The sequence below is a fragment of the Papio anubis genome, chromosome 13 (assembly GCF_008728515.1).
Source record: "Papio anubis isolate 15944 chromosome 13, Panubis1.0, whole genome shotgun sequence".
Taxonomy (NCBI): Eukaryota; Metazoa; Chordata; class Mammalia; order Primates; family Cercopithecidae; genus Papio; species Papio anubis.
The window spans coordinates 6,074,843-6,099,396 of NC_044988.1; the positions used below are offsets into that span (position 1 = coordinate 6,074,843).

Below are 24,554 nucleotides of genomic sequence, written 5' to 3' on the forward strand. Positions count from 1 at the left end.
CTCCTCCTTCTTCTTCCTCCTCCTCCTCCTCCTTCTTCTTCCTCCTCCTTCTTCTTCTTCTTCCTTCTTCCTTCTTCTTCTTCTTCTTCCAGAAGAAACTCGGGACACGTCTGAACATCAGAAGGAACAAACTCTGGACACACCATCTTTAAGAACTGTAATGCTCACCAGTAGGGTCCGTGGCTTCATTCTTAAAGTCAGTGAGGCCAAGAACCCACCAATTCCGGACACAGTAATCCCTGCTGGGCTGTCCTGTGTGTTGGGGGGAGTGAGCAGCGTCCCTGGATTCTACTCATGAGAGGCCAAGGGCCTCCTCAGTCTGACCATCAAAAATGTCTTGGGCTTTGGCAGTGTCCCCTGAGGCAGTGTCATTGAGAACCACTGGAGTAGAGGAAAGATACCTTCCAGAAGATGGGGAGATAATTGCAACCGAAAAGGAAACCACTCCATCACAACTTGCTCCACCTCACACAGGGGGATTCGGAACAAGAAAAGGAACAATGCCACATCAGAGTGACAGGGCGCGAGGGGCATGTGTGAGACAGAGTGGGTGAGGAATGGGTCTCTCTGTAGCTTGGTGTTTCTGTTTGCAAAATTCTCAGTCGCAAGTCTCCAAGAGGGTGCTGTGTCTTTGTGAAGGTACCTGCAGATGCACAGGGTCAGAGCGTCTCCGCTGGGTGGTGTATCTCTCCCGCCTGTTTCTCCCATCCCAAGGGTCACCCACCTCACAAATACAGAACTGAGTCACGACGGAAAGAACAGAATTTCCTCCACACTTTGTTCTGGCAAGGAGGGTTTGATGAAAGTAGAGCACAGAGCTGGAGGATGAGAGGGGGTATCTCACACTGAAAAAATTCATGAACAAGATAGCAAGGCCCAGAGTGTCAGCCCCGCCCGCTAGCCCAGGGTGTCAGCCCAGAGCGTCGGCCCCGCCCACCAGCCCAGAGCGTCAGCCCCGCCCACTAGTCCAGGGTGTCAGCCCAGAACGTCGGCCCCGCCCACTAGCCCAGAGCGTCAGCCCCGCCCACTAGCCCACAGCGTCGGCCCCGCCCACTAGCCCACAGCGTCGGCCCCGCCCAGTAGCCCAGGGCGTCAGCCCCGCCCACTAGCCCACGGCGTCGGCCCCGCCCACTAGCCCACGGCGTCGGCCCCGCCCACTAGCCCACAGCGTCGGCCCCGCCCACTAGCCCACAGCGTCGGCCCCGCCCAGTAGTCCAGGGTGTCAGCCCTGCCCACAGAGACAAGGGTGTCATTCCCCACCCACATACCCCAGGGTGTCAGCCCCACCCACAGAGCCCAGGGTGTCATTCCCCACCACTAGTCCCAGGGTGTCAGCCCCATCTACTAACCTAGGCTGTCAGGCTCACCTACTGAATCCAGGATGTCAACCCCACCCACTGAGCCCAGGGTGTCAGCTTCCCACCCAGCTCCCCAGCCATGGCTTAGTCACACTGGAACCTCAGATAGACATTATCACAACAACTGCAGAAGATAGATCTGGGAAGACACCACAACTGTAGAGTGGAATGTGCCGTGAGAATTTGGAAAGAAATGGTAAAACACGTGAAAGTGGTTTTTTTTCTTGAGACAAGGTCTCACTCTGTTGCCCAGGCTGCAGTGCAGTATCGCCATCTCAGCTCACTGCAGCCTTCACCTCCCAGACTGAAGCAGTCCTCCCACGTCAGCCTCCAGAGTAGCTGAGATTACTGGCATGTGTCACCATGCCCAGCTCAGTTTTGTAATTTTTGTAGAGTTGAGGTTTTGCCGTGTTGCCCAAGCTGGTCTCAAACTCCTGGGCTCAAGCAGTCCACCCGCCTCAGCCTCTCAAAGTGCTGGAATTACAGGCGTGATTCACTGCGCCCGGCCAAAAGTGTTCTTTAGAAGCATACAGATCTTCCGTGGGGAACGTGTTCAGTCTCAAGTGAGCCCTGCACCAATGTCCAGGTCCTCTGACCCTTGCAGTTTTGCTCTGGTTTTCTTCAGGTGCCGACTCCTCCGGCTTGGGGATCTTTGCCTGGGCGTGGCACTAGCACTTGTTCTTTTCATGAGGTCTCACCTTCCTCTAAGTCACCTAACACTGTGAGGATGACATCACCGGGAGCCTCTGAGTCAGCGGTTGTGGGTGTGAGTGTGCACGTGTTTTGTAGGCGGTCCCACCTGTATGTACATTCATGCATATTTTTGCCATAACAGAGGTCCCTGTGTGCCATTTGGTTGTTGAGGCAAAAGTGCTTTCAAATACCAAGCTGAGAGTCTCCCTTCAGCCTGGAGAAACAGGAGGCACTTCACCCAGTGGTAATTACCCGTGACATGATGCCATGATTGATTAGTTTAGGGCTTCTGGCTGTGAAAATAAAAAGTCCTCAAGGAAAAGCTTGGAAACAACCATGATTTATGAGTTTATGAGTCTCAATTAGGGAAAACAATGTATTGAAAAATGTTCTTTTTTATAGGGGCGTGGGAAGTAAACAGTGTCTGGTGATATGATTGCTAACTTAATTCATTCAATAAATTCTAAAAGAAGAAAGCTTAGAAGTAACTAATCCATTAGTTTAAAGAAAAAATTCATAGTTGGCAATTACATGTATTTTTATGATAATCACAAACAGTAGTTTAAATTGCTTAAGTATATTCAACATCAATGCCACAATACAGTCACCATAAAATACACATTTATGTCATTCCAAAATTCTCATTTTTCTTATTGTAGAAATCAGACATCATCTAATGGTACCGAATATGGAAAGATGGTGGATGGAAGATGATCAGAAAATGGAACGTAAAGACTCTGTCTCATATTAGAAATCCATGGGGCGATTAGAGGCAGAGAAATCTAAATGCAGCTACATATAGCTTCATGCAGTTGGTATTTTGTTATATAATGCATTACTTTTTTTTTTTTTTTTTTTTTCTTTTGAGATGGAATCTTGCCATGTTGCCCAGGCTGGAGTGTAGTGGCACGATCTCGGCTCACTGCAATCTCCACCTCCTGGGTTTAAGCAAGTCTCCTGCCTCAGCCTCCGGAGTAGCTGGGTTTACAGGCGCCCGCCACCACACCCAGCTAATTTTTGTATTTTTAGTAGAGACTGGGTTTCACCATGTTGCCCAGGCTGGTCTCGAAGTCCTGACCTCAAGTCATCTGCCTGCCTCGGCCTCCCAAAGTGCTGGGATTACAGGTATGAGCCACCGTGCCTGGCCTATAATACATTAATATTTAAAAATTTTAAGAGAACTAGAGAATCTCATTAAAATCAGAATTTCCAAGGTAAATTTCATTATTTTACTTTTTTTATTAGAAAAATTAAACTAGTTTTTTTTTTTTTTTTTTTTTTTTAATTGAAAAAGAAATGCGTAAGGAGAATCACTTGAACCTGGGAGGCGGAGGTTGCAGTGAGCCAAGATCGCTCCACTGCACTCCAGCCTGGGCCTGGGCGACAGAGACTCTGCCTCAGGAAAAGAGAAAAAGAAAAGAAAAAAAGAAATGCCTAAATGTGCGAAAATACTTCAGACAGCAGCTCACTGGGTTTCCCTCCCTAAAGCCTCTGTGTGGATTTGTTTCTTCTGGGATGTCTGGTGACTGTAACAGGTCAAGCTACGTGTGTTCAGGAATGGCATGAAAGGGACACACTGTGGTTCTCACCTTGCTTTACTTACTGGTGAGTCTGCTGACTTTCTGCATCTCATGCACAGATTTACTTCAAGCTGCAAGCCCAGTGAAGTTTGGCAATTAATTCAGTGGTGATGGGGTGACAATAGAAACTTAGCATTGTTTTGAGAGTTAAACAAACTAAGGAGAAGTGGTTTAGCCAGTGCCCAACACTCAAAACTTGTGAATATTGCTGTCCTTATTGTATTTTTATTATATCCATGTTATCTATTGCATTTAACAATTGTGTGTCTATACTATAATTTGTTAACAAATTTGGGCTCGATTGGTATTTGGATAGTCTCCCATCTTTTGCTGTGACAATCAGAGCTGGAACAAGCATCCTTATAGTTGCACCTCCAGATAACCTGGAAGGTAAAGTCCTGGCTATGGAACTGTGCATAGGCACATGGCTGGTTTTGGTAGAAGTCCTGATGGTGCAGCAGAGATTTTGAGGCATCGTTCACACCATGGGCCAGGCCATAGGTGTCTGCCTCCCAGCCCTTCCATTGGCACGCATGAACTCTCTCTCTCATTCCAGTTTACCTCTGTTTAATTTGCACTGTAGTTTTGAACCTTTTCATATTTATTAGCTATTGCAATTTATTTTTATGTAAACTTTGTGTCCTTTTTTTTTTTTTTTTTTTTGAAATGGAGTCTCTCACTGTTGCCCAGGCTGGAGTGCACCATCTGCATAGGGCACTTACCACGAATGGAGCTCGTAGGACTGGAAGTTGCTCTGGGTGAGTCAGTGAGTGAGTGGTGAGTGAATGTGAAGGCTTAGGGCATTACTGTACACTGCTGTTGATTTTATAAACACTGGACACTTAGGCTACACTGTTTATAACAAAAATTTATTTCTTCAATAATAAATTAACCTTAGCTTGAGGTAACCTTATTACTGTATAAACTTCTTAGTTTTTTAATCTTTCTTTCTGTTGTAATAACACTTAAAACACTAACACATGCACAGCTGTACAAAGATATTTTTTATGTTTTTATTCTAGAAGCTTTCTTATTTTTATTTTTTTTTAAACTAAAAACAAAGGCACAGACAGACACATTAGCCTAGGCCAACACAAGGTCCAGACCATCCATATCACTGTCTTCCACCTCCACATCTTGTGCCACTGCAGGTTCTCAAGGACAGTAGCACGCATGGAGCTGTCATATCCTATGATAACAATGCCTTCTCCTGGATACCTCCTGAGGGACCTGCGGGGGGGCTGTTTAACAGTTAAAAGTAAGAGTACACTGTAAAATGATGATAGAAAGTATAGTATAATAAGTACATAAACCAACAACATAGTCCTTTATTGTCTTTATCAAGTATTATGTACTAGACATAATTTTATGTGCTGTACTTTTTTTTTTTTTTTTTTTTTTTTTAGTAGAGACGGGCATTTCATCATGTTGGCCAGGATGGTCTCGATCTCCTGACCTTGTGATCTGCCCTCCTCGGCCTCCCAAAGTGCTGGGATGACAGACATGAGCCACTGCACCTGGCCTGTGCTGTTATTTTCATACGACTGGTAGAGCAGTGGGTTTGCTTAGACAGCATCACTATAAGCCTGTGAGTAATGCATCACACTGCAGTGTAACTAGGCGGTAAGAATTTTCCAGCTCCACTGTAATCTTATGGGACCACGGTTTATATATGGTTTGCAGTTATGGAGCACATGACTGTAGTTTTATTTTGTCTGATACGAGTGTTGTAGCAACTCCAAACTTCTCATGGTGGTTGTTTTATGATACATCTTTTAAACCTATTTGTGTTTCTGAATTTGAAGTGTGTTGCTTGTAGGCAGCCTATGTTTGGGTAATTTTTTTTAAAAATTCATTCTGCCAGTCTTGGTGTTCTGATTTGCCTTTTTTACCCACTTACGTTTAAGTTACTTACCAATATGGTACGCTTTACTTCTACCATTTTGCTGCTTGTTTTCTGTATGTCATAATTATGTCTTTTTTATTTCTCTATTCCTGCCCTTGTTTGCATTAGATAGTTCTTAATATACTTTTAAAATTCCCTTATTATTTGTTTTTATATATATTTGATGGGGTTATTTTCTTAGTGGCTTCATCTTAAATTTTTAAAAATCTAGTTTGGATTAATACTAACTTAATTTTGGTAGCATACAAAAACTTTTCTGCAAAATATCTCGCTTCCTTTCCCTCTCTTTTGAACTGTTAGTGTCATAGACTTTATATCTTATGTGCTATTAGTCCATCAACATGGTCTTACAATTGGGGCTTACTGCAGTAGTCTTTTAAAACAAGTAAGTGAATAAAAGAATTACAAAAAAAAAAAGTTTATATTGTCTTTCATAGTACCTACTTAGTTACCTTTACTGGAACTCTTTTATTTATCTCTTCATGTGAATACAATTCCTATCCAGTGTTCTTTTATTTCATCTTGAATGACTCTTGACTGTTTCTTACAGGGTAGTCTGCTAATGATAGATTTTTCTCATTTTTTAAATATAATTTTTATGTAAAATTGATGCAACAATTCTGTATTTTTATGAGGCACAGTCTAACATTTTAGTGCATGTATGCATTGTATAATAATTAAAATGAGGTAAGTACCATGTCCATCACTTTAAATGTTTATTTCATTGTGGTGACAATATTCGAAAACTTCTCTTTTAGCTATTGTGAAATATACATTACATTGTTACTCACCAGAGCTCACTCTTTGTAACTGTAACTTTGAACCCATTGACCAACCTCCCCCATCCTCTCTTCTCCTTCCCCTACCCAACCTTTAGTAGCCACTATTCTACTTTCTGCTTCTATGATCAACCATTTTAGATTGTCCTTCATTTCTGAAGAAGAGTTTGGATATTGAATTCTTTTTTTTTTGAGATGGAGTCTCGCTCTGTCACCCAGGCTGGAGTGCAGTGGCATGATCTCAGCTGGCAACCTCTGCCTCCCAGGTTCAAGCAGTTCTCTACGTCAGCCTCCTGAGTAGCTGGGATTACAGGCTTCCGCCACCACACCTGGCTAATTTTTGTATTTTTAGTAGAGATGGGGTTTCACCATGTTGGCCAGGCTGGTCTTGAACTCCTGACCTCAGGTGATCTGCCCACCCTGGCCTCCCAAAGTGCTGGGATTATAGCAGTGAGCCACCGCGCCCGGTCTAGATATTGAATTCTTGATTGAAAATATTTTTTTTTTTTTTTCCAACACTATGGTTGTGTTGTCTCCCTGGGTTGTGATGAGAAGCCAACTATTAACATTATTGAAGATCCCTTTTACGAGATAAACTGCTTCTCTTGCTGCTTTTAAGATTCTGTCTTTCAACAGTCTATGATGTGCCTGGTTGTGGATATCTTAGACTTTATCCAACTTGGAGTTCTTTGAGTTTCTCAAATATGTAAATTAATACTTTTATCAAACTTGGTGAGTTTTCATTTATGTTTTCTTCAAGTATTTTTTTTCTCCTTCTTTCTCTTCTCCTACTGGACTCCTGTTACGTATGTGTTGGTATTGATAGTACCCCACAGGTCTCGTAGGCTCTGTTCATTTTTCTTCATTCTGTTTTCTTTGCAGACTAGACTGTCTCTGTTGACCTGCCTTCCAGTTCACTGATTCTTTCTTCTGCCAGCTCAAGTCTGTTGCTGAGTCTGTCTAGTGAATTTCACTTATGGCACTTTCAACTCCAGAATTTCTGTTTGATGCTTTTAATCACCTTATTACTATTCTCTGTTTAGGAAGATAAAGTTATTGTAATCTAAAATTCTTCAGATATCCTTTTCTTTATTTTTTTGAATGTATTTATAACATTTTATTTAAAGTCTTTGTTGTGTGGCTGGTTAGCTCAGTTGATTAGCATGGGGTGTTGATAAAGTGTTTGTCTGTTAAGTTCAAAATCTTGGCCACTTTCTTCCCCCGTTCTGTGCATGTGACATACTTTTCTTGTTTCTTGGCATGTCTTGTAATTCTCTGTTAAAAACTGGACAATTCAGGTAGCAAATCCCCATACCCTTCAAAGTTTGTTGTTGATACTGTGTTTCTTCTTTTTCATTGGATGGTTGGTGGTGTTTGCCTTGTTACTGTTAGTTTAGCAGCTTTCCTTTACTAGTTCTTTGGTTTATGTATTTTCTGTAATGTGTGACCACTAAGTTATCTGCTAATTTTTAAAGTTCTTTTAATGTTTATTTATTTATTTGTTTGAGACAGAGTCTTGTTCTGTTGCCCAGGCTGGAGTGCAATGGCCCGATCTCTGCTCACTGCAGCCTCCTGGGTTCAAGTGATTCTCCTGCCCCACTCAACCTCTTGAGTAGCTGGGATTACAGGCACCCATGACCACACATGGCTAATTTTTGTATTTTTGGTAGAGATGGGGTTTCACCATATTGTGCAGGCTTGTCTTGAACTCCTGACCTCGTGATCCGCCCACCTTGGCCTCCCAAAGTGCTGGGATTACAGGCGTGAGCCACCACGCCCAGCCTCTTTTTATTTTTAAATCCTGGATTCTGTGGGGTCACAGCCGAGCCAGTATAATTGTATATAATTAGCCAGCCACTGATCAGATTTCCTTTCCATACATGCCTTGCCTGTGTTTCTGACACCTTTCATCAAGGATCTGTATGAGACAGACTCGGCATGCTGTCCAGCTTCAGGGAGTTTGTAGGACGGCTTTAGCTTTCATTTCCTGATTGCACAGGGTTACAGGGTCTCATGGTCACCCAGAGAGGAGTGACTGTGGTGTCCTCTCCTTTCCCAGGTCTTTTCTGGGCATGCATACAGCCTCTTCCCTTCCCCGGGAATGTGTCAGAGCTTTTGAAGTCCGTAGGTCCTCTGATTCTTTAGGACTTCCTTTTAAATTCGGGGTCAGGCTCATGTTGACTGCAGTTGTAGTCAGCTCTAGGCAGCTGAGGTTGCCAGTAGTTTGTTGTTGTTTTCATAATGCCCCAGGGGTATCTGCCATCTGCCGCCTTCCCTACCCCTCCACCCCCAGCTGAGTTCTGAGGCGAAGCTAGAGATTTCCCAGAGTGCTGCAAGTCCAGACAAAATGTTGACTCTGTTATGGGGCCAGTACTTTTCACAGAGCTCCAAGAGCAGAGAGTCTCTCACTGTCTGTGAGGCTGGTGGCCTTGGCTACTTCACCGCTGAGCTGGGGAGGGAGGGGCAGTGGGAGTAGCCCAGGTTAACTGGTCACAGACCCACCTTCTTATCAAGGTTCAGCAGGTTCCCTTCAATAGACAATTTTCACTTCATATTTTTCTTGGTGTCAGCAGAGAGCAAGTTCATCCTAGATATACCACTCTGGGAGTGGATTCTCTAGTATATTGCCTATTTATTTATTTATTTATTTATTTGAGACAGAGTCTTGCTCTGTGCCTAGGCTGGAGTGCAGTGGCATGATCATGACCCACTGCAGCCTCGACCTCCCGGACTCAAGCGATCTTCTCACCTCAGCCTCTGGAGCGTCAGGGATCACAAATGGCACACCACCATACCTGACTTTTTTTTTTCTTTTTTTTGGGTAGATACAGGGTTTCTGTATGTTACTCAGGCTAGTCTTGAACTCCTAGGCTCAAAGTAATCCCCCCAAGTGCTGGGGTTATAGGCATGAGCCACTGGTGCCAGCTCTATTGCCTTTTGAGTCTGGCTTCTTTCACTTAGTGAAGTGTCCTGGAGATGCTTCTGTCGTGTGGGTGTTGTATCCGTTGGCTCTTTCAGTGGTTGAGTAGCATATGGTAGAGTTTTAAAGTCATGGGAGTTTCTTTGGAGTTGTAAAGATATATATGCTCATGTAAAAGGGGGTGTTATCAGAGAGACTGTGGAACCTTGGGCCTGCCAGAGCTCCTGGAGAATTTTGGGGCATTTCAGGTTCCAAGGCAGTGGAGCAGGTCAGTGCTCTCCAGCATTGTGGAGGAACCGGAGCCCATGCCCTGCAGCAGATCTCAAGGGCCACAGAGCTGTGTCGCAGGGGCTCTGAACTGTGACACTGTCATCTGCCTCTGGTGTAGCAGGCACGACCCCACATCTGGAGCAGATATGAGTCCTGGGCCCAGCCTTCGGACTGTGAGCCGAAACTCAGAGACTCCTCGTGCAAAATGAACATGATGGTGGTCACCAAAGTATTTGTTTACTCATCAGGTATTTTTTGAGTGCCTGGTGCATCTTGGGCTCTGTTCCAGGGGTGGGACATGGGACCATCACGTAGACTCTGGAATTTGCATTCTGATGCAAAGACAGACAGTGAACCAGATGCTTGTGTGCACACACACAGTGCTCTGGAAAGAAATACAGCAAGGAAGACAGCAGTCTGAGAGTAGGGCTAAGCAGTCTTCAGGTTGTTCAGGGGAGGCCGTGGGTAGGAACTAACACTGAAACAGGGGCCTGAAACCAAGCGAGGGGTGAACCATATGCACAGGGACTCTGAAACCAAGCGAGGGGTGAACCATATGCACATATGGGGAAGCATTATCCAGGCAGAGGGAAGAATAAATGCAAACTGCAGGGGAGTGGGTGGAATTGGAGCTGAGGGAGGGAGAGATGAGGAGTGGAGGCCACCCCAGGACCATACTCTCGTGTGTGTGTGTGTGTGTGTGTGTGTGTGTGTGTGTGTATACCTATGTCCATGTGTGTAGGGCTAGTGAAGGGAACTAGCTTCTTCTCTGAGCAAGTGGGAAGATGCTGGAAAGTACTGAGCACAGGAGCATTTATTCACTCATTCATTCGTCCACCTAATGAGCAACTTGCATGCTGCTCTTTAGGCGCTGGGGGTAGCAGTGAACACACAGGTAGAATCTCCTGGCCCCATGAAGGCGAGACAGAAAAATAAACAACCAGTCATCTCATAGAAGGCCTTAAGGGAAAAGTTCAACCGAAAAGTTGGGAGTGGTTAGGTTAGGACCATGTGTGTACATGTGGAGGGACGTATTTGACATTCTGAGTAGGGTCAGGGAGGGCCTTGCTCAAGGATGTAGTGTTGTATGAGAAAGATTTTTTAAAATGTGGTAAACTTTGTAAATGTAATTGACGTCTACAAAAGGACATAAATTGCCAGTGTATATAGTTTGATGAATGTTGACGTGGTATATACACCCACCTAACAGCAGCCACGCCAGCAGCTCCCAGCAACCTGCTCCCCCAGGCATTGAAGCCAGCTGTGTTCTGACAGCCATCCCCACGGATGACGTCTGCCTGCCTTTGAACTTAGTGTGAGTGGAACTGCACAGCACGCATCTTTGTGTCTGAGCACCCCACCTGATGTGTCTGAGCTTCACCCATGTTTTGTAGGTAACAGTGTTTGAAGCCCCTTTGAGAGGCTTCCTGTGGCTGCTGCGTGGAGAGCAGGTGAGGGCCGGGGGCTGCGGCAGTTGCCCACAGCATGTTAGCAGGGCAGGTCCTGATACATTCTGCAGATAGAGCAAACAGCATTTTGCGATGGATTGGGCTTGGGATTTGAGAGGAAAGGAGCCAAGGCTAACTCCAGCCTTGTGGCCTTAGCTGGGAGCAGGGTGGAGTCAGCACAGATGCAGCTGGGTGGCCCTGCCAGTGCGCAGGTGTGTAATGGGAGGCCGGACTGCGGCATGGACAGGTCAAGCATGGTGCCTCCTGGACACGCAAATGGAGGTGTGGGCAGGTGGCGGGATTTCTGAGTCGACTTTCAGGGGAGCGGTCTGGCCTGGACAGGTGGTTTGGGAGTTGTGGGTGTTCTGGTGTTATTTAAAGCAAGCCTTCAAGGAGTCAGGATGGAAAGAGAGGAAAAGCTTTTCCATTCAGAGGACTGGAGAGGAGGAGAGACTCGCAAGCGGGCGGAGGCAAGAAAAGATCCAGACGTGGGCAGCGGAGTGGGGAGGTTGTGAGCAGTGTGCGTGGAATGGGGGCTGTGTGAATGCTGACCAGGGTCGTTACCCACAGCGGTCAGGCTGCAGAAGGCCGGCGCCGCCTCCATCCCTGGTGTGCCCTCCAGGCCTGACACGCTGCTCGCAGAGCCGCGGAGTGGCACTGGTGTAAATATTATGAGAAAAAGAAATGTCAGCCAAAGAGGGAAGAGCTGAAAAACTCATTTGGGCACAAGACTAGGCCTAGGGAGGGGCCGCAGCTGTGGCTGGAACCCTGGAGGGGTGAAGTGGGAGGACCGCCGGTCTCAGCGGATGGCTGTGAGGGTTGGAGGCGGCTTCCATATAAGTGAGAGTTGGCCTCAGAAGGGAGGCGTTTGGGGCACTAGAGTCACTAACTTGGCAGCTCCTCTGGCATATGGGCAGTCCCAGCACGCCTGAACTTAGCCCAGGGAGTCTATCCATCCCTTCTCAGGGCGGCACTCACTGTCAGGCTGAGCCTTGCCATTGTGAGTCACTCTAAAGTCAGCACTAAGTATTGAAGACAAATGATGCTTCCCCTTATAGGCTGAATTGTGTCCCCCGAAAATAGAAACACAGGAGTCCTAGTCCTCTGTGTCTCAGAATGTGCCCTTATTTGGAGATCGGGTTTTTACACAGATAATTAAGGTAAAAGGAGGTCATCAGGGCCCTCACCCCGTGGGACTGGTGACCTGTAAGAAGAGAGATTTGGACAGAAAGACAGTGTGCATGGAGAGACAGTGAAGAGATGGAAGGAGAAGCCACTGTCTGCAAGCAAGGAGTGACCTGCAGCAGATCCTCTCTGCTGGCCCCAGAAGGAACCTGCCCTACAGACACCTTGATCCTGGCCTTCCAGCCTCGTGAACTGTGAGACAAGGCATTTCCATTGTTTAGGCTGCCCCATCTGTGGGGCTTTGTTGTGGCTGCCCTGGGAAACTAACACAGAAGCCACCTTAAAAAGAATCACTGCTGTTCCCTGTGATCATATCAGACATTTACCCCTGTTTAATTCCAAGACTCTGAAGCAAATTCTGGCTGCCAGAGAATCTTCTGCTTTTGAACCCCCTCTGGGTTAGCCTCTGACTACATAGCCTGGGACCTGGATTCCTGGTTGATGGAGGTGGAGCCTGCTCCAGACCTGGCCTTAACTTAAAGCCAGCTTGTCTAACCGGCGGCACATGCAGCCCAGACGGCTTTGAATGCAGCCCGACACAACTTCGTACACTTTCTTAAAACATTATGAGGTTTTTTTCTGTTTGTTTTCTGTTTGTTTTTTTGCCATCAGCTATCGTTAGTGTCAGTGTATTTTATGTGTGGCCCAAGACAATTATTATTCTTCCAATGTGGCGCAGGGAACCTAAAAGATTGGACACCCCTGAAAAACCTTAAGCAAATGAAGACATCTGCTTTCGCTGCCAAAGGATAGTGCAGTTTCTTTCCTAATTAGGGTGGGTTTTTTTTTTTTTTTTTTTTTTTTACATCCCTCCCTTTAATTAAAAACTTTCCAGAGATTCAAGGTGAAAAAGTAACCTTTTGTGTGCATGGGAATAACGAATAGTCCAGAGCTACTTCCTTGAAACTAGATGAAAAGATACAATAAACCTGGAGCCTTTACTTAGCATTTCTGTTTGCTCTTTTTCTGCTGGTCTCGGTGCACAAACAAGCAGCCACTTTGGAGAAAGCCTCAGCTCCCTGTCACAGTGATGAGGGGATCTCACCTTCTCACTGTATCTGGTGGGGGTGGAAGTGCGGCATTTGGCCTCCCAGCCCTGCCGGGCTCACGGCTGCCAGGGCTGTGGACGCTGGGAAGAGAGGAGGTCTGTGAAAGGCCTCAATTCAGCCGCCTGAACGGCCTCTCTCCCCCTTCAGCTAAATATTCCTTTGGCCCCTGACAGTGGGCTTTTGTTGGGGGCTCTGGGGGCTGTCAGAGACAGAAAGTAGAAAGAGCTTTATGAAGGCAATATTGAAGGGAGTTCGGCTGGTACATTGACTCACTTGGGGGTTTAATACGTTTGCTGTAGAAGTGGAATCGAAGCAAAGTTTAAATTGGTGAAATGGTTACTCCATTTTCAAGTGGTTGAGTTTTAACTCCCTATTTCCAAAGTAGAGTTAAGCCAGCCCCTGAAGGAATATAAGACCAGAGGTGAGTATTTACTCAACTCAAAGTTAGAAATAATGAAAATAAAAAATTACAGACTGTTAAGACCACTACCAATTAGGTACTGGCAGCCCACCTTGCATGCTGTTTGGTTTTCTAGCTGCAGTGAAAACACAGGGTGCAGTGTCTTAGTCACGCATTGCCCGAAACAGTCTCAAGGCTCTTTGCTATTGATATACTTCTCCTGACCCAGGTCCCAGACTAATAATGGCCTTACCCTTTCACGACTTTATACTCTGCTCCTTCCCAATTTTTAACTTTCCTACCTTAACTGTTGCCTTTCTAGCATCATGGGTGTTTTTGATCTGACCTGTTGCCGAGCTGAGTAGTTGTTCTGGAACACGAGTGACATCTGCACTTGTAAGTGGGCCAGTGGGTACACGGAGCGTGCTCACAATGTAGCTCATTGTGAAATCTATCCTTGCCATTCATTCAGGGGGTGTCTGGTTTGCAGCACCGCCACCTTCTCAGGCTGTGCTTTTTCCCTGCCATGGCTTCTGTTCTTCCACACATCCTGCAAATTATACCTTCACATGAGGACAACCAAATCCAAGAATGCCAAGCTCTGGTGAATAAAATAACCTTACTAATTAAAAAGAGACTGCTTTGAAGTTGTCTGAACATTCTGAAGACTGCATCTAATTACATCACAGTAAGCATACTGATTCAGATCAACAGGTGAAGAGATGAATGGATGAAAAGTCTGAATAGCAAAGCACGTTTAAAAGAAACGCAAATCAAAACCAGAATAGCACCATGGGCTCAAATCCAAGGGCATAGGTGAAACTTCATTAATAAATGCTTGCTTAATGGTGTGTCTGCTGTTAATGAGAGAATGATTGTGATACTGAAGGTAGTGCCTGGGAATCAGAACAGACGTGCTTGCTACTTCACAGATATAAATTTACCTTTTTTTTTTTTTTTTTAGATGGAGTTTCGCTCTGTCACCCAGGCTGGAGTGCAGTGGCGTGATCTCGTCTCACTGCAACCTCCACCTCCTAGATTCAAGCGATTCTCCTGCCTCAGCCTCCCAAGTAGCTGGGATTATAGGCACCTGCCACCATGCCTGGCTAATTTTTTGTATTTTTAATAGAGATGGGGTTTCACCATGTTGGCCAGGCTGGTCTCAAACTCCTGAGCTCAGGTGATCTACCTGCCTCGACCTCCCAAAGTGCTGGGATTATAGGCATGAGCCACCGCGCCCCGCCAATTATCTTATCTTGTTAATGCCGTAAATCAAGATGTCACATCAGACGTCCATGTTGAAAGAAGGTTTTCAGAAGAGTTTTGTTTGATGGTTATATAATTTCTTTCTTTCTTTCTTTTTTTTTTTTTTTGAGACGGAGTCTTGCTCTGTCGCCCAGGCTGGAGTGCAGTGGCATGATCTTGGATCACTGCAAGCTCCGCCTCCCGGATTCACGCCATTCTCCTGCCTCAGCCTCCTGAGTATCTGGGACTACAGGCGCCTGCCACCACGCCCGGCTAATTTTTTGTATTTTTAGTAGAGACGGGGTTTAGCCAAGATGGTCTCGATCTCCTGACCTCATGATCCACCCGCCTCAGCCTCCCAAAGTGCTGGGATTATAGGCGTGAGCCACTTCACCTGGCCTGGTTATATAATTTCTAATTATTCAGAATCTGCACCTCCAGCTATTGCAGGCCTGATGTGACTCTCTTAACAGCAACCTGGCATCATCACTATCAACAGTGAACCCTTTCACTTTGGCCATTCTGTAGACACCAATTGGTTCAGCCTGGAATATACAACACATTCATAAAGTGCTTCCAAGAATATGCTACAAATTCCTGCTTAAGAGCTGATGTCACCATGCCAATGGCAATTCCTATAGGACTCAGCTAAAAAATCCAACATTCTCCAAAATGTTTTAATTTCTAAATATTTGCCAGCATGCTGTCTAAATCATTGAATAACATATTAAATCCAGTGAATTTGTGTCCGATTCTGTTCATAGGGTTAGGGTACATACTTGGCTTTGAGGCCATTTACCAGGGATTGCACCATTAAGAATGTAAAGTATTGGCTGGGCACGGTGACTCATGCCTGTAAACTCCTAGCACTTTGGGAGGCTGAGGTGGGTGGATCATTTGAGGTCAGGAGTTCGAAACCAGCCTGGCCAACATGGTAAAACCCCGCCTCTACTAAAAATAAAAAAAATTAGCTGGGCGTGGTGGTGGGCACCTGCAGTCCCAGCTACTCGGGAGGCGGAGGCAGGAGAATCACTTGGACCCAGGAGGCAGAGGTTGCAGTAAGCCGAGATCGCACCACTGCACTCCAGCCTGGGCAACAAGAGCGAAACTCTGTCTCAAAAAAAAAAAAAAAAGTAAAGTATTTGGAGGTAGATGTTTTATGCAGTTCTCTACCTGTGAGACTTGGTTTTAAGGGATTGAACAAGGTGATAGAAATGTGTAATTGTTCTTCAGTAAACTTTCTACTTTAGTTTTAGATTTATAGAAAAGTCGTGGGTAGTACACAGAGCCGCCACGGACCCCACACCCAGTTTCCCCTGTTGTTAATACCTTACCTTGGCACGGTACATTTGCCCCATAATACGGGTGCATTATTCTTGACTAACGTTTCACACTATTCATTTCCCCTGAGTTTTTACCTAATATTCTTCTTCTGTTCCAGGGTCCTGACCAGGATACTACGTTATATTTAGTCTTTGCTTCTAGACTGTCGTGTGTATTTTTGACATGGATAAAACTAGATATTGAATGTGCCATTTCATTATACCAGCCACACTTAAATTTTTGTTTCATATTAAATGTTTTTCTCTCTTTAAAAAGTATCAAAAAGCTAAAAGGAGCTTATAAATCACCACTCCCCTACTGACCTACCCAAGGGTTGAGTTTCCTTCTGGCTTCACCTCACCACTCTGTGATGTTTTTACAGTGAAAATGACCCAGGTCCAACAGAGAAAAGTCAGGGCACTGTGTCTGTCATACAGATGACATTCTTGATGGTCATGTAGGGCACACTTATGAGCATTTTACCCAAACGAAGGTCGTGTGGTTTGGCTAGAGTGGGGTCCTCATTTTCAGGAGAAAAATATATTGAAGCCCTGAGGAGTCAGGACAGATGAATCTCCTCTCAGAATCTCTTTTCTGGTGGCCCAGAAGGCCGTGTGGCCTCTCTCTTGCTCCACCAGCTAAATCCAGGCAACTAACCAGGACAGGGACCTTGCTTGGTGAACCCGTCATCTAGCTGGGGTGCAAGGGTGCCTGCACCAGGTGAAAACCAAACAGGCCTTTATGTAAAGAACGACTCAGCACAGGCACCTAGGAGATGTGGCAGGGCGCACCACCGTGATGAGTCACCAGACATATTGGGTTGGCAGTCACCACCGAGGCAGGTTGTGGTGTTGTGAGGCTGTCACAAAGTCATTGGGTCAGGAATGGTGATAGCCCTTTAGGTGCAGAAGCACATGCTTAGTACATGTGCCCAGTGCAACATCCATTGTGGTGGCCCCTAAACTGGCCAAGTTGAAATTGTTCCCCGATCTTCCGAGTAGCCAGCCATTCCTCCCGGCTTGTGTGCAGCAGGAGTGGGGGCGTGTGCAGGTGTCCCCACCAGGCGAGCCTGGCTGCTCCTAAATTGCCCCACCTTGGGAGCAGCAATCCTAGTAGCTCCGGCATTTTGGGGTAGCTCCTCCCTTTCATACTTCAGTCGTCTCTGAGGCTTCACGTACGTTCCCCACATCCCCTTCTCCTTGTGGAGCGAGCCCCCCCAGTCTGGGAAGTGGTCTGAGCGAGCCTTATTAATGGCCTTGTTTATTAATCCCGTGGCACAGTATGCCTTTTTTTTTTTTTTTCTTTTTGCTACTACAGGGCATGCATTTTAAAAAGTATAATTATAAAATTGAAGCTTGTTCAAAATACTGCATATTGTATGATTTCATTTATAGAAAATGTCCAGAATAGGTAAATCCATAGAGACAGCAGATTCGTGGTTACCGGGGGCTGAGGGAGACACGATAGGCTTGGCGGGGGGATGACTGCTAATGGGAATGCGGTTTTCTGGGGGAGATGATGAAATGTTCTGGAATTTCATAGGGGTGATCATTGCACAACCTTGAGAATGGACTGAAAACCACTCAATTGCACACTTTAAAATGGTGAATTTTATAGTGTGTGAATTATATCTCACACACATTAAAAAATTGATACTTGTTCACAGTAGGGCCATTTAAATTGAAATAAAAGAAATTTAAATTACCTATAATTCCAGATGACTAATAGTAACATTTTGATGATGATGATGATGATGATGGTGTGTGTTTGTGTGGGTGTGTGTGTGTGTGGCAGTTTTGTTATTATTGTTTCCATGTTTTGTTTATTTTGGAGGAAAGGTGGTATTCTTAGCTCTTTTACGGGTTAGGAGAAACCCTGTTGGGTTCTGCTGAAAACACTGAGCCCTGTTTTCACTTGTACCCATCCTACAAGTTCACATACCTCCTGTCACACGTTGCTTATCAACTGTAGAAGGCTGCAGTATCTGGAGTGAGCCCAAACTATGTAGTATAGGGAGACGACACTTTAAAATTTCAAGATATAAATGGTGTCTTAGTTTCTCAGATTAGCAATAACAACCTAGTTTTGTTGAAACGTAAAGTGTCAGTTCTAAGGGTCTCGTGATTGGACATGCTGAGTTTATTAACCACATTTGACTGGCAGAGGAAGTGAAATTTCCACGCATGAAAATGCCTCCATTTCTGAATTAGAAACTGACTTGGGAAGAGCCAGGACTCTTTTCCACAGGGAAATTGGGCTAGTGAAGCTTATTTTTCTTTGGGGTATGTATTTATTTGAGTGTTTCACACCATTTGTCAATTTCTAAGCAGTTAATAATTTTTATGTCTCTTTTCGATGTGTGTATATAGCGCAAGTATGTTTGATTTCATGTGGTCTCTCTACATTTAAACAGTGCTGAGTGATGGTGTGTGTAATGTGCTGATTTAAAATTTCACATCCAAACTGAAGTCTTTAATACTTCAGCAGAAATCCATGGACCGCCTTGCATAGCTGACGCCAGCCTCTGTTCTGTAGCAGAAGGTGCTTCTGTCTAGGTTTCCATGATGGAACCACTCGTCCTCCCTCAGGGATGCAGCACCGGCTGGCCCCATGTGGTTTACCTACTGTTGAGGAAGAGTAAAATACATGCAACTGTTAACCTGGGGAAGAATGGTAGGATTGCTGTAGGGAGAGGCGTGTGGTTTGCAGGGAGACTTAGAGAATAGAAACGTTTCTTCTAAATGGTTGCTCATGGACATTTTATGAAAGATGGCTCAGGGCTTGGCTTTTGGGGGTGGGTAAATTTGAACTAGAAATGATAAGAAGAATGGAAGTGAAAAGCCACAACACCCATTTATGTCCTTTACATTGTGGGGTGGGTACTTGGCTGCTGCCACTGGGTCTGGGGATGGGGAGGGCAATGAGTTGCTTAAGAAATCCTCCAACTCTGAATTTATTACCCAATTACCAGGACCCCCATCTGGAGGGCAGCCTGCGGCATCTGGCTACAGAAACGTTTGATTTTGCCAGCCAGTGCTTTGGTTTCTTTCTCTCCCTCTCCCTCCCGCTCTCTGTCCCTCTCTGAATGAAGCCCAGGCTCCACTGACTTACTTCCATACCTGGTTTGCAAAGCCCCCACATTTGCTATTCTTGGGATAAGCTTCAAAGTCACTTTTACTGTTACGTCATATCTTTATATCACTATAAAATCCCTCTAGAGGTTACCATAATGTCTTATCCCTCTGGGTTTTCTACAAATACTGCGTAGTTTTGCTAGAATGTCATTGTCTTTGCATAAAATTAAAGGCTCCTGAAAGGAAAACTTGTTTAATACCTATCCTGGTTTCTTTTTCCCAGGTGAAGTGGAGGTTCCGGATCCGAATGACCCTTTAGGACCCCTTGATGGGCAGGACGGCCCGATTCCAACTCTGAAAGGTGAGCTGGGACATGCAGGTGCTCTCTGTGTTCTTGGAACGCCCTGTGCTGAGGCTCATCTTGCCCTGCCATTGCCTGAAGGAAGGCGGTGGGGATCCTCTGGCCCCTTGCTGCCCCCTGGTGGTGGGCATGGTGGACTGCCACCTTGATTCCTGTGTTTCTTGACTTGGAGGGCATTGAGGGCCTGTTGGGGCCACAGGTGGGAGGTGACATGCAGGGAGGCGTGGGCGGACAGTTGGTGGTGGCCTGGCAGATGGGGAAGGGGCCTGAGCAGAGCCTTAGGAGCTGGATTCCTGTTGCCTGTGACTCCAGAGGTGTGTGTATGTCTCAGTGGGCAGGCGGCCCTCCTCCTCTCAGCCACCTGGAATTCTGCCTTGTGGCTTCAGCTCTTCCCCTGGGTCTGTGGTCAGAGCCATGCTCACGTGGCACACCTCGCTGGAACGCACCGTAGATTTGTCGGGTGGATAGAACAAGTTTCCCCCGGATGCAGACCTGTGGCTTGAGGAAGTGATGCATTTGCTAATGCATGTAGTGTCACCTCATAGCCGCAGATAGCCTGTCTCAGTCAGCTCGGGCTGCTTTAGAAGCACCACAGACCGGGCAGCTGAAACAACACACACTTCGTAGTTCTGGAGGCTGGAGGTCCAAGATCAAGGTGCCAGCACAGTTGGGTTCTGGAGAGGACCCTCCTCCTGGCTTGCAGACAGCCGCCGCCTTGCTGTGTCCTCATACGGTGGAGAGAGAGAGGTCTGTTTGATTCTCTTCTCATAAGGACACTAATCCCATCATGGAGGCCCCGCTGAAACCAGCCCAATAGTCCTATAGGCAGTTCTTTGGGATAAACAGAGAACTTGACCCTGGTCTTAAAGTTTGAAACTTACATTTGTTTTATCTTGAGTTCCTTCTTCAGGAAAAGGATGCCCAGACCTCTCAAAAAACTATCGAATCATGCTTCTCCAGGCCCTCCATCGTGTCTGCTTCTGTACCCCTCCCTAGTGCCTGTTTTCTCACGTATAGTTACTTTTCTTCTCTGGTGTATAAACCCCAAATTTTAGTCCATCGCGGGAGATGGATTTGAGACTGAGTTCTCATCTCCTTGACTGCAGCACCTGATTAAAGCCGATTAAAGCCCCTTTCCTTGGCACTGCTTGTTGTTTCAGTGATTGGCTTTCTGTGTGGGGAGCAGGAGGACCTAGACCGAATCCCAGTGTTTTCGTAACACCCGCCTCATGACCTCATCTAATCCTAATTACCTTCCAAAGGCCTCACCTGCAAATATCATCACATTGAGGGTTAGAGCTTCAACTTACAGGTTTGGGGGACACAGATGCTCAGTCCATAACAATCAGCTGCCGGAACAGCCACTTTATTTCTGTCCAGTCTACAGAGTGGCTCTGCACAGCATCCGCATGGAGGTCAGTTGTTTAAAACGAAGAGCAGGTGGAGCTCTGCCCAGCATGCAGGGTGGCGGTGAGGCTGGTGCCTGGTGCTTGGAGGCTTCCTTAAGAGGATTCCATCCTCTTGTAGGATGTTAAATGTAGAAGACACATGCTCTGAAAGCTTGTTTAGCACACTGGCCTTGGGGACCACAATTCCTTAGGAGTAAAAATAGTTTTTGATGGTTAGATTCTCAACTTGTTTCTCAAAAGCCTGACAACCCACAGTGCAGAAAGACCACAGATACTTACTGATTGCCCCCATAGCTGGCTCTGCATGAGATCCTAGGACATGGTGTTGGCTGAACTGTGCTCTTTGCTGTGTGGAGTTTACAGGTCTGGGGAGAGTCAAGCTGTCAGGTCATTATGAAATTCTGAATTGTGGCAAGTGACCTGAAGGAAGAGATCAGGTTTTGGGAGGGCAGAAGAGAAACGGGTCTCTTGATTTGGGGACAGATGGTTGTGCTGAGATCTGAAGAGTGGACGCTGGCCAAGTGAAAATGGGAGGGAAGTGTGTGCCAAGCCCACTGGGGGCCCTGGGTCAAGCGGGACTTGGTGTCGTGGTGGTGCCACAGGGCAGATGCCTGGCTTATGGGCTGGGGCAAGGTGGAGGTCAGAGTCAGCCGGGGCTGAATCCCTGAATCTCAGTAGGGCAGCCGGGAGGCTCTTGAAATTCAAGTCAGTTAGAATAAATAAAATTACGAATTCAGTTCCTTGGTTGTACTAGCTACACTTCAATTTGGCAAGAGCCTTCCACAATGGGTAGCACAGATCTGAAATGTACCAGTGTCACAGAAAGTTCGTGGGGCAGCCCTGGGCTATGCCCTGCACGGCACTTTAGGTCCCGGAATTTATGTTTCATTGTCAGTTGTTGAGGGCGTCTGGTCTGGGGGGTGGTGCAGTCCGATTCACTCTGTGAAAAGATCACACGGCAGCTGTCAGGCACGGTTCGAGGAGAAGCAGAGGATGCAGTTGAGGGGGTGGGGGCAAGTGACGAGAAGCAGACAGGCCACAGTAACGGCCGAGAATCCAACTGGAGTCATTCCATAGACTCTGATATTTCCTTGGGAAAATGTATTGCAGTCCTTTGTTTCAGATGCGCTGCAAACCTCTCGCCCAGATGGGGAGCGTGGGGGCTTCCTGGTGGGCCTGGGGCGGGGCTGTGCTGAGGCTCCTGGAGCGGGGGCTGCAGGGGGCCTGAGACTGCTTGTGGGATGGGAGCTGTTCTTTAAGTGGAGTGATCATAAGTAACCCTATGAGGCAGAAACAGCTGCATATTCATGATGCACTTAGGAAGATACATTTGCTTATCAAGGTGAAAAAATGACCATCAGATGAAATTTAACAGAAAATTTTATTCTCTGGATGCTGCAAGCTCCCAGCATTTACAAGTCAAATTCAGTGCCCTAAGGTGGGATTCTCTCACTTCCCTTTCTGGAAGTGGAGCAACTTCTCAAGCTTAGAATAGAATACTTTCTACTGTGCTTTTTGTTTGTTGGGATTTGATAGCCTCTTGACTTCTTTTGTTGTTGTTGTTAACCCACAAGCGATTGGGTTAAAAACCATGTGTGTTCACTGCGTTCCCATGACTGAAGGGAGCTGATTGATGACAGAGTTTGGAAGTTTGCCTTGGACCTCTGAGAGCACAGAAACGCTGACGCCGAAGGTGGCCCGTCAAGTGGGCACATCTGTACATACATGCATGTTTATGGAAGGGTAGTACAAAAAGAGAGCAAAGAACCACAGACGGCCGGCTGTGTTTCTTTGCAGTAGCGGGATAGTGCAGTATAGTGCCGCAGTTCTGAGCCTGGGTTTGCAGGAGGAAGGGCCTGGATAGATGGTGGCTTCACCCTTCCCCTGGGGCCAGGGCCTTGGGCATGGCAATTTCAAGATGGGAGTACCCCCAGCGTAGGCGGGATGAAAGGACTTGCTCAGCTCGCTGCAGGCACCCAGAAGCAGTAACTGATGCTGGCGCCATTTGTTAGCATCATAATCATGATGATTTGTGGATCCATCAGCACCCTTAGTGGGACAGGATCCCTAGTGAACTGCCCGCCCCTGCCAAAGTCTCAGGGTAGGGGCCCCAATCTTTCCCCTGCTTGTTAATTATCTGGTTCTGTAACGTGATTTTACTTCCTTTTGAGTTCTTGCTCTTGCACAAATGGAGACTCACTCCACCCGTCCTTCTACTCCTGGCCCGTTCCTTATATCATTTAGTGATAGAAGGAGTCGGCCTGGCAAAGCCAGACTCATTCGTCCTGCACATTTTTGCTCATAGAGCTTCTGGGAATGTCACGCTTGGCCACATTTGCCCTAATCACATGTATAATCATAGCTGAATGTGCTATATTAGCTATTTATTTAACCCAATCATCAGTCATGATGTATGAACATTTGCAAAATCACTGGCAGGTGACATTGGCCTGTGAACCAGTTCATCAGTGATGAGACGGCTTTACCTTTGGCCAAGCAAAAGCGAATCCAAGAATTAGCTGGAAAAAGTGTTTTTGTTCAGATGTCCTAGGTCAGTATTTGGGATGAAGCTTATATTTGATAGATGGTATCGAGAGAGAGAGAGAGAGAGAGAGGAGAGAAGTTCCCAGAGCAAAAAGCCTATATAGAGAAAGTGAACACCGAGGATGTTGTGATTTACAGATGAAAAGTTTGCCTTCAGTTTTCATATGCCAAAGTACTGTCATTGTTTAAGACTGCAGGCGACTGTAGGACTCGGTTATAACCAGGTTAACATGTAAGTGGATATTTAACAGAGCTTTGTCTTCCCTTGTTACCTTAGACGTCCAGTAGACATACATACATACATGTTTTAGAATTATCATTCTGTTACTTACAGAGGCTTCTATCTGACCTAGAAACCACATGCTTTTTTTTTTCCAAGGCTGTGTTTTAAGTGCACATGGAATACAGCTTGTGTTTTGTAGGATCAGTACTTTGGAATGTTTGTGGGAAGTGGATAATTTCTGAAGTTCGGGGCGGGGTGGTGTGGGCTCGCCTGTCTGCTGGCCTCCTGTTCTGGCTCCACCAAAATAGACCCGGCGAGCTGTGTCTCTGTCTTTGGAGAAGAGCTGCTCCTCGTCCACACTGCAGCCAGCAGGGGAATTCCTGACTTTGCCCATGTGAGGATGTGTTGCAATTATAGGTGATCTCAAGTGGATTCTAAATAACAGGGTAGTGAAACCAGTGCCTTGGTTACTAGGCTGTTCCCTGCTATTTGTGACATGTCAGGCTGTGGTGCAGAACTAAAATTTCCTTGGAAAGAGAAAACAAAGCAGTCAGCAGAGCTCCCTGAGCTGACACGGAGACCGTGCCTATTGGTCTCTGTTTACCAAGCATCAGTTTCCTAGTTCATATAGGTCTTATCGGCTGAATTATTGTGTGTGTTTCTGGTTTATTCTGGAACTCCTGGCGTGCGTGCCTGTGTGTATGCATGATGGTTTGATAGGTTTAACATAGAGTGAGGGTCTCTGAGGCTAAGCGGGTGGAAAATGAAAATAGGATCATCACTGCAA

The 24,554-nt window shown here is 46.2% G+C and overlaps 1 protein-coding gene across 4 annotated transcripts in view; it reads left to right on the top strand.

Moving 5' to 3' along the window:
• ROR2 (receptor tyrosine kinase like orphan receptor 2) overlaps positions 1 to 24,554 on the top strand; it is a 219,391-nt gene that overhangs the window by 152,272 nt on the left and 42,565 nt on the right. For 3 of the 4 annotated variants that reach the window (XR_002517701.2, XM_021927681.2, XM_021927682.2), the window contains exon 2: positions 19,514 to 19,591. Coding sequence is in view for 2 of the 4 variants with exons in the window: in XM_021927681.2 (XP_021783373.1) it covers positions 19,514 to 19,591 (78 nt within the window). In the remaining 2 variants the exon portion in view is untranslated. Of the gene's footprint in view, positions 1 to 12,770; positions 14,277 to 19,513; positions 19,592 to 24,554 lie in introns of those variants that run through there. The other variant, XM_031654050.1, reaches the window with a different exon arrangement.